The 10,717-nt window shown below is 41.3% G+C and overlaps 1 protein-coding gene across 1 annotated transcript in view; it reads left to right on the top strand.

Moving 5' to 3' along the window:
- Positions 1 to 1,421: 1,421 nt before the first annotated feature.
- Positions 1,422 to 10,717, top strand: part of Arl5b (ADP ribosylation factor like GTPase 5B) — a 29,891-nt gene continuing 20,595 nt past the window's right edge. The window contains exon 1 of the mRNA XM_057787823.1: positions 1,422 to 1,680. Within this exon, the coding sequence (XP_057643806.1) occupies positions 1,632 to 1,680 (49 nt within the window). The 5' untranslated portion in view covers positions 1,422 to 1,631. The remainder of the gene's footprint in view (positions 1,681 to 10,717) is intronic.

The raw sequence follows: 10,717 nt of genomic DNA, 5'->3' as shown, positions 1-10,717 counted from the left end.
AATTCCTGATATTTTCATGCAGTTATTCTCATCTCAAGAATTCAAACTATATTCGTTTTCAAATGGCACTATTCTACAGAGCAATGTTACCTCGTCTATACCAAGGGCAACACTGAAATTAGTGTAAACAAAACCGTAAAGGGACATTTAAAGAAAAAATATTTAGTTTATATGAGCTACATTTAAAAAGTATATCCTCAGAATTTCTAGTTTCATTAAATTCTTGATAAACATGCCTAATATAGCAATACAAGTGCACAGCATAAACTTAAGTACCATTTTTTCTAACATCAGTACATACATCAGCATTACATTTGCTTAACAATATTCAACTACAGTTGTCAGCATCGATCATTTGTTTTAGTCGGAGTTAGGTTTCCTTTCCGTCCGGTTAACTTTCAAATTTCTAAATTCTCACCTGAAAGGGGCGTTAAAGAATCTAAAGTCACTCGGGAGGCAGAGGCAGGCGGATCTCTGTGAGTTCGAGACCAGCCTGGTCTACAAGAGCTAGTTCCAGGACAGGCTCCAAAAACCACAGAGAAACCCTGTCTCAAAAAACCAAAAAAAAAAAAAAAAAAAAAAAAAGAATCTAAAGTCAGCTTTTTAGTAATGAAACCAGGAAACCTTTAAACTTGCTAACACAACTACAAACTCGTTTATATATATATAGTCCAACGAAATGGCCATTAAAGCCGTTTGAATGCCGAAAGATCAGTACTTCTTTCCCTCCGTATGAGACTGAAGCTAGGGTTTAGTATCAAGCTGAAGTCTCCACTGATCTTTGAAGCGTAGCACTAATAGGGCATCTTAAGCCACACTCACTTGTTTTATTTAGGTCATGGAATAAGTTATGGTGTTGTTAATCTAGCCTTTAAAATCCTTCTGTCGTTATGTGGGCCCTCAAGGACTATTCCGGCCTACGAAGCTTCCATGAGATCAACGACCGGTTGTGGCCAAACTGGTCGCAGTGTGTGTTTAGAAACATAACCGAATCCTGGGTACAGGCATTCCAGGGCGCGCGTCCCCTCAGTTCCATTAAGAATCGCACTAGAATCCCAACACGGCCAGCCCGGGAGGAACGGGGATGAAACACCGCCACTCCTGCCCGCGCAGCTGAGTTTCTGCAGGCTTTCAGCAGCGACGCGGCGGGGACGCCGGATCTCGGGAGCCGAACCCGCGTTTCCTCCGAGCGACGGGAGAGGGAGCGCGCGCCGAGGAAATCCCCAGCCCAGCCACTCCCGTGCCCGCTGACGCCACGCCGCCCACCGTCCGCACGCCGGAAGTGCACGGGGAGGACCCGCCACGTCCGAGCGGCGGGTGACGTCAGTGCGCCGACGTCACGTGCGGAGTTTCCGGCGATGGGTGGTCCCGGGCTGCGGTGGGGAGGCGGGGCGGGGGCGGGGCTCGCGGCCGGTTGAGGCTGTGCTGGGTAGGTGGGCGCGGACGGAGCGACTACGGGTCGGGGCTGGGCTCAGCGCGCTGCGAACAAAGGAGTCTGCGGCGGTTCCCGGCTCCGCGGAGGACCGAAGCTTCGCGGGACTCAGGCTCGGCGGCTCCGGGTCGGCTCCACCGCGGGCGCCGCGGCACCTGCCGCCGAGTGCTGCCCAGGGAGCCCGTCCCGGCCGGGGCTCATGATGGGGCTGATCTTCGCTAAATTGTGGAGCCTTTTCTGTAACCAAGGTGAGGCCAGCGGGCTGGTGGACGCGGCGCCGGCAGGTCTAGCTTGAGATCGGGACTCGGGCTCAGGGTAGAACTCGGATCCGGGGACTGGGAGCCCCGGCAGGGGAGGCGCCTGGTGGTCGGGAATCCCATGCGTGTCCGGATTTTATCTAACCAAGGTGGAAACAGATTCCTGCATTCTGTTTGCGGGCCTTTAAGTCTCAGTGAACCAGCTTTAGGTCTGATTAGCCGTAGAAAAGTGTCTCCACAAGAACCCCAAACTTTCCTTTTTTTTTTTTTTAACACGAAACATTAGTTTTGCACCGTTTACCTTCCCCTTGTTTGAGCCAGTGCACCTTCACGTTGTCCGACTTGGCTCTGATTTCTGCTCATTAAGAGGCAAGGATGATAATTCAGGTGTACAGGTTTCTGAAATTTTCACACACAAGGCACAGCTCTCCCCCCACCCCCCGTAGGCGTTGAAAAAAAAAAAACTAAATGCTTTCGGTTATGTGTAAGATGTTACGTGGCCGTAGTTATTCTAGAACAGGTCAGGAAATACCTAGAAGTTGTAAAACCTGTTCCGACTCAGAATAAGCTTGAGAAGAGTTGGTACCGGACAGAAAGGGGGCCCAGTGATAAAGTCTTGGGCGTTCTTGTAACAGACTGGTTTCAGAGAATTAAGACCAGTTGTTTTTTCATTTGTTTCATTTTGAAAGGGTGTGATTTATAAACTAGTTTTGTTTTCATGAGTACCAGTTCCTAACATTAAGGTGTTTATTTTGTGGATTTAAACCGTGAAATTAATTTGAATGGCTTTAGTTCACTTGTCCTGTGGGTGGATTAAAAAAAAAAAAAACCTTTTTCAAGCTTATGAATATAAATACATGCAAGCACACTAACGCGTGCGCGTATCTATGCAAGTGCTACCAATAAATACCCTTTTTAAGTGACTTCAAACTGTCCAGAGTTCAGCTCCCTGCGGTGTTGCCCATGAATGTAATACATTCGTTTTTTTTTTCAGCAGCTTAAAAATTTTCTAATGCTTGTAAATGTACCATGTCAAGGAATATTTCAATATATAACCATATTTATATTGATTATACAGTTAAGTATATGTAAATATAAACAAATTATGCAATGATACACACACACACTCACGCCTCAGCCTAAGCAGTAAAAATTGTCAGAGAATTGATTCTCCCTTTTTAGTTGGTTATTGCTGTCTTTTATCTCTGTTCTTTAGAGGATTCCATAAGCAGACTAGAAGAGGGGTGAAAAGGCCAATCATTGAAGATGATGAAAGCCTTCATGTGGCCACTTCCATCTTTAAAAAATTGTTTGAGCTTCCATAGCCCCCTTTCTGCTTAACAATTCTTTCCCCTTCCTGCTGAACTTTGGGAGCTCGTGGTTGTGTCCCTTTCTCTCACTCACGATTACTTTCTTAGTCAGTAAACCAGTTCTCCAAATTAGACACGGTAGGTGCAGAGATTAAAAACAACCAAGATGCCAACTCTGTGTTCTCAGAACATGCAAGAATTAGTGTAGGAGATTGCTTGTAGATGTTTCTACGTGTGGGGTGATGGGACTTGGCCCGCCTCAGGTGGTTCCTCGCAGCCTTCCAGGGTAAGATGTACCTGGACTTGACGCCGAGTGGCAGATTGGGGTGAATGCAAGGTAGACAGAGTAGAATCGGGCATATTGGTGGAGGCAGATGGGCTAACGTACACAAAGAGGAATAGGTTGGATACACCTAAAGAAACTTAGCATGGTTTAATTAGTTTGTGCAGTTGTACTTCACTTGATGAGATTGGAGCCGTAACTAAGAAACTGTATCACTGAGGTTCTTACATGCTGACCAAGACATTGAACACAGGAAGCAGTAGAATCAGTGAAGAGTCTGGTCGTTAGGTGTTTTCCTGAAGTGGAATAATGGGATCGCATTTATATAGTAGTCTGAAATTTTTGTTTTCCTTATAAACAAAGTTACCTGTGTTGGAATTTTCATTTTTTTAACTGTTGTGCATTTCTTATTTAGTAGTGCCCAGTTGGATATTGGAATAATCTGTCCGATATTATTAACTCTACCAGTTAAGTTAGAATGGGGTAGGGTGGACATCAGGCAAGATAAGGCTGGAAGGTGCAGCCGGTATGAAAGAATTTAGCAACCTACAGACTTCTTTCCCTTATCTTTCCTTCAGTAAGTCCTCACTTTTATCACGCTTTTGTGGTTTCTGAAAGAGCTCAGAGCATCCTTTCATGTGAGATGTCTTCCTGGGGATAGGTTCACTAAAGTGTACGTTGTGTGGTGGAACTTTGTGTTGTTTTGTTTTGTAATGGAAAGTAGGACACAAATAGGACTGTCTTTAGACACCTGTCTTTAGACACCTGTCTTTAGACACCTGTCTTTAGACACCTGTCCTTAGACACCTGTCTTTAGACACCTGCTTAACCAAAAAGACAAATGAAATAAGGCTTTAATTACAGTTTATTTTCATAACCAAAGGCAATAACTTAATAATTATGTCATCTAACTCATTTCATTCTCATTAGCGAATTTTATGCTGTCCACCTGGGCGCAGTCAGTTGTTGCTAAGTGTTGCTTTTTCTTCTGGCTGTTTTGCTAACCTTTCCCTTTGGGCTATTTCTGTTCTTAATTCTAGACTTCCGCTGGTTCCCTCCACATCAAACAAAATCTGTTCCCAGTCTCCTGGAGCATGTTTGTCTCCTACTTTTGAAAAGCCCAGTCCTTGATTCCATCCAGATTTCTGGTCAAGACCACTAGTTAGCGTCATTCCTTGACAGATTTGCCAGAAGCGGCCCACTTCCTGCCTAGCGTTAACTCTGTGTAATTACTGACTTGGGGGAATGTTTGTCACTGTGATTGTATTATAAGTTTCTTTTTGTTTTGTTCACTCAGTAGAAATAATCTCCTTGAGGCATGAACTTTTTCTTACTGTTTTAGTCACAGTACCTGGCAAAATAGACTTATTTTGGGTGTTAGTTTTGCCTTTTTCTTTCTTTTTTATTTCATTCAGTATAAAATGTATAGTAGTAACATATACATTATATTTTAAAGTGCAGTAATGCTAAAATCATAATGTATGGATCAGTCGTTCAGCTCTCCACATTTCTTTACACTGCTGTATTCATTTTGAGTAGTGTGTCTAGATGGGAATTATAGCCATGATCATTTATCCTCTTTTTTTTTTTTTTAATTTTCAAGACAGGGTTTCTCTGGAGTTTTTGGTGCCTGTCCTGGAACTAGCTCTTGTAGACCAGGCTGGCCTCAAACTCACGGAGATCCGCCTGCCTCTGCCTCCCGAGTACTGGGATTAAAGGCATATGCCACCACCGCCCGGCCATTTATCCTCTTCTTAGAGGAGAAAGCACGTTTATGCCTGGTGCCTTTCCTCTGTCCCAGTGGTAGAGACCTTTGGTTTGGTCTACACTCTAAGTTGTCTTTATTGTGGTGATAAAGTTTGGTTATACTGAGCTACGATTTGCTTTAATTGTCTCACTGTTTTTCCTTCAGTTTGTAAAATCACAGCAGCATCTTCGTTTTCCTTTCCTTGCTTGAGAGACTGCAGTACCCAAAGCTCGGCCCCTCCCTTTGCCCACCTTGCCACCCAGCAGCCACCTTGGCTTCCCTTTGCCATCCCCAGGGCATAGCTGTTCTGGGCTTGTCTTTGCTGCCATGTTAGGGTATTTCTATACTTGCATGATGTCTTCCTTTCAAAAGTACACACATTTAGCCAAGCGTAGTGGTGCACACCTTTAATCCCAACTCTTGGGAGACAGAGTCAGCCAGACCTGTGTGAGTTCAAGGCCAGCCTGGTCTCCATAGTGAGTTCCAGGATAGCCAAGATTGTGTAGAGAGACTCTACCTCAAACAAACAAACCAAAACCCAAAACAAATAAGCAAAAAGCTATACAATTATTTAAAATATGCCACAAAGGTATCTATAGAGCTATAACCCCAGCATTTGGGAGGTAGAGACTGGCAGATCTGGTTCAGTTCAAGTTTGAACCTGATCTACACAGTGAGTTAAGGGACAGCCGAGGTTATGGAAAGAGAAACTCAGTTCCCACCCCATCCACCCACAAAAAGAACATCTGTAAATTGCAATTTTTAAATTTCGGATGGCTGGAAATGTGTCACTTATCTTCACTTTTGACTTATAGCTGGTTTAGCTATGAATTGGGAAACATTTCTGATAGAATTTTGAAGACATTGTCTTGACCTCCAGCTTCCACTATTGCTAAGTAAAACTGTAGTCTCTTGATATATTTTTCTATATCTAGTATGGTTTTTTAAAAAAAGAATTTCATCTTTACCTCTGCTAATTTTAACTTTCAAAAAGATATAATTCCACATATGTCTGTTTTTTCATTTATTTCTGTGGGTGCTCAGGAATTTTTCGATTTAAATATGTACCTTCTTTGACACTATGAAATTTATTTGTTAATTGTTTGTAGGGTTTATTCCTGTTTTTCTGTACGTTCTGTTGCCAGTGTGTGCTAAGGTGACTGCCAAAGATGCACATAAGCATTTTCTTACCGTGGATGGTGTTCTAGTCTTAGGTCTTTTTTTTGTCTTCCAATCTTGCTGTTCAATATTTTCTTACTGTGGATGGTGTTCTAGTCTTAGTTTTTTTTTTGTTTTGTTTTGTTTTTTTGTTTTGTTTTGTTTTTTGTCTTCCAATCCTCCTGTTGAATATTTTGGTCCTGCAAATATGTTCCTACTGTTCTAGTGGCATATTTTTGTTCCTTTGACATGGCCTTATTTTCTGTTTTGATGTAGTTTTGAATAGCTTTTCACATTGAAAGTGTTCTCCATCACTGTCTTGTGACTCTCCCCTTAATCCCGATGGGTTAAACACTATGAGTAGTGAAAAGAGAATCAGCCCTATGATCCAGGGCGTAGAGCTCAGGGCCTACAGAGGGCTGCGTAATGTTCCACCCCAAGCCACCCCTGGACCCTCTGAGAACTTTCCTAGACGGTGCTGTTTCTCTTAGAGCAGTCTGTAAAAATAACATTTTCTAAGTCACAGAACAGGTAAACTGCTCTTATTTTTTGAAGTTGCTACAATCTCTTCATGCTCTTGGCGGCAGAGTTCCATGTCCTCACCAGCAAATGATGCTGTCAGCCTTTAATTCTAGTCATCTGGTGAGTGCTGTCTGTGCCATTTTTCATGTCCTTACTTGCTGTTTGTAGACAATTTAGTTTCTTTACCCACTTAAGAAACTTTTAGGGGGCTGGAGAGATGGCTCAGAGGTTAAGAGCACTGACTGCTCTTCCAGAGGTCCTGAGTTCAATTCCCAGCAACCACGTGGTGGCTCACAACCATCTGTAATGAGATCTGGTGCCCTCTTCTGGCCTGCAGGCACACATGGAGGCTGAACACTGTGTATACAATAAATAAATAAATCTTTTAAAAAAAAAAAAAAAGAAAGAAAAAAAAAGAAACTATTAAACTAGTTCGAGGCCAGCCTGGTCTACAAGAGCTAGTTCCAGGACAGGAACCAAAAAGCCACGGAAAAACCCTGTCTCGAAAAATCAAAAAAAAAAAAAAAAAAAAAAAACAAACCAAAACAAAACAAAAAAACTTTTAAACTTTTGTCATCAAACTAGCTCTCTCAAATATTTGTGATGGCTCTTTGTTTTTGATAGCTTCAAGATGTCTGTTTCTCTCCTCCAGAAGTGTTAGCTGTTCTGCTAATGTCCGTGACAGACTTTAGTTTACCTTCTGTTGTGATGTGAATGGGGTGGATTTCCACATTTTCACGTGGATGTCTACTTCTTCCACTTGATTTTTCTGAAGATATTTTCCCCCTTTGGAGCCCTTCTAGAAAGTCAGATTGTCATTTTAAAAAAAATAAGTGAGCCTTAGCTCTTTGTTTTTTGTTCTATTGCATTGATCTTTAGGCTACTTCCATAATCTTGGTTATGACCTTACAACCATGGTGAGTTTTGAAGTTCAGTGGAGTCCTGATGTGGGATTCCCCTCTGTTTGCTATTAATATGTTTTACTGTCATTGGTTAATAAAGAAGCTGCTTTGGCCTATGACAGGAGAGAATATAACTAGGAAAAACTAAATAGAATTTAGGGAAAAAGAAGGCGGAGTCAGTCAGCCACCAGCACCAGCCAGCCAGCTAGCTGGCTGCCAAGGAAACAAGACGTGTAGAAAACGAGAGAATGCCATGACCTGTGCCTTGTGTCAGTACATAGACTAATAAAAATGGATTAATTTAAGATGTAAGACCTAGCTAGGAATACATCTTAGCTGTTGGCCAGTGTTGTAATTAATACGGTTTTTGTGTGATTATTCAGGTCTGGGCGACTGGGAAGTGAAAGTGCAGTCTCTGCTTACAGAGTCCTTGAACTTTGCTTAATCTCAGTTTTCTAATTTAAACTACTGCTATTTATTCCTGTCTTCCTACCTACTTTGGGTTTGTTTTTTATTACTAAATTCTTAAACACATGTCAAATATAACCATTTTTAGAGTTGAAAATATCCCTTTAGTTATTGATTTAGCCACTTGTTTTAATGTGTTGTGTTTCATTTATTCAATTTGAAGTATTTTTTGTGTGATTTTATTTTTGATTGAATTATTGATGTTTGTTGCCTAGTTTGCACATAATTTTAGTTTTGATTTTTGCATTTATTTGTTTTTGATAGCTTAATCTTGCTTCCTAATATGTAAAAGCCCCACCTCACATTTATTGAGACTGATGATGCTCCTATCATCTCATTGGATGATGTAGTGTTGAGGAAACTTGTGTTCCACACTTGAGTAATGTTTTGTGAATGCGCCTGAGCTTACGTTTGCCTCAGTCTTTTTTCATGTGTATCTCTTACATAAGAGCATATTGCGGTGTGCTTTTGAGCCCATTGTGAAACCTGCCCTGTGAAATTGACTGGAATGCTTGGTGGAACGTACTGTGGTGCAGTCTGCCACTTCGCTGTTGACTGTGTTTCCTGTGCTTGCTTTCTGGTTTGTACTGTTCTTTTAAACTTTTAGAATTAAGTGGCTTTTTTGTAAAAGAGAAAATTCCTTTCTTTATTGACTTTTTATCTCTTCCTTTCTGCATTATTTTTATGATGCCCTCTTAGAGACTGCAACATAGATTCTTTGTGGTGTCAACTAAGGGAGCAAATGCCAAATTTCCTATAGAATCCACACACTTGCAGCTCAGTTGCATCCACCACTTGCCTTTATGCTGCTGGATTGTGACTCATGTTTTATTTGCATATTTAATAAACCTAAAGAATATGGTGGCATAGTTTCTCCTATGCAACTCAACTCCTATATAAAGTTTTAAAAAAGGGATAAACTTACCTCATATTTGTTCATCTTACTTGTGCTGGTGACAGTCTCTTACCTGAAATGTTTATATATTCTTATGTTTGTAAAAATGTATGTTTGCTTCACACAGCATCTTTCGCCAGTTCTTTTTTTCATGGTCTGTAGACGGCAGCTGCTACTTTTTCTTTTTTCTGATGAGGCTTCTCTTTATGTATCCTGATTTTTTTTCTTTTTCTTTCTTTTTTTCTTTCATTTTCTTGTTACTTTCATGGTTTTTCATCATCTTTTGCTTTATAACAAATTAGCTTTTGAGTCTACTTTTTCTTGAACTTTTTTTTTGAGATTTACTAAACTTCTCAAGTTTGGATTATTTTTCACATTTTTGTACTCACCTAGTTTACTTTTTCAATTTATAGTTCCATATTTTATCAGCTGCATGAATCATTATGGATACATATTTAGTTTAAAAAGAAATAAACTTTCTAAAATGAAGACATTCAGAATCTACTTCAGGTATTAAAGGTCGTATTCTGGGTCAAGGTGTGAATTATTTTCAACTTTAGTACTACTTAGAACAAGCTTAAAACACATGGGTTAGATGCCTGTGCCCTTGAACATCAGCCTTCCAGAATAGAGCCTTCTGGTGGGCAGCTCACAAGCTTCTAAGGTGACTATATCGGATCAGGTCTGCAGTCTTACCATGGCTTTTTGTTCAGTGAGCTGAAGAAGCACATCTCTGGTCTCCGCAGATGCTTCAGTTGGAGCAGTTTGTTACTGTGGAGGACCTTCTCCGTCTGTGTTTATGTCTTTGGAGGACCTTCTCGGTCTGTGATGCTGCTCTGCCTGTGTTTATGTCTTTGGAGGACCTTCTCGGAGTATTTGATGCTGCTCTGCCTGGGTTTGTGTCTTTGGAGGACCTTCTCGGAGTATTTGATGCTGCTCTGCCTGGGTTTGTGTCTTTGGAGGACCTTCTCGGAGTATTTGATGCCGCTCTGCCTGCATTTAGTTCTTTTGTTTACCAGAAGCTTGTTTTCCTCCACCTATGAACTATTTTTTTTTTTTTTTTACACTAGTTAAAGTTTGGTTAATACTCACTTCTTGGCTGAAGTGGAGAAACTTCATACTGGGTCAACATACTCAGACTTGTAGTTTATTGCTAATAAAGTATGTTTTTATACTACTAGGTTAAGGAGAAGTTAAGATGTATAGCATGATTATCTTTTTCCTTAGGATTTTATACTCATTTTAAGCATTTAATGTATGAAAGGATTTTTTTATAGGTGTAATTTTTTTTTTTGTCTCCATACTGCTACTTGATATATAGAGTTCAAAGCTAACCAGCAAGAGAGTACATTATCTAGAGCCTGTCCCTGGATTCAAATGCCAGCTAAGACCATCTTTCCCTCCCAGTAGATGATGTGGGAGGTTATATAGCCGGAGGCTTGTGTCCTAGTTAGGGTTTCTGTTGCTGTGACAAAATGCCATGACCAAAAAGCAAGTTGGGGGAAAAAAGGATTTATTTGGTTTGCATTCCCACATTGCTGTTTACCACTAAAGAAAGTCAGGACAGGAACTCAAACAGGTCAGGAACTTGGAGGCAGGAGCTGATGCAGAGGCCATTGAGAGGAGCTGCTTGTGGGCTAGACTTATACGGCTTGCTCAGCCTGCTTTCTTATAGAGCCCAGGACCACCAGCCCAGGAATGGCACCACCCACAGTGGTCTGCCCACACCCACATTGATCGCTA

This window comes from Chionomys nivalis, chromosome 13 (genome assembly GCF_950005125.1).
Source record: "Chionomys nivalis chromosome 13, mChiNiv1.1, whole genome shotgun sequence".
NCBI classification, from domain to species: domain Eukaryota; kingdom Metazoa; phylum Chordata; class Mammalia; order Rodentia; family Cricetidae; genus Chionomys; species Chionomys nivalis.
The sequence above is the reverse complement of the archived record's forward strand: the minus strand, read 5'-3'. Positions and strand labels throughout refer to the sequence as shown.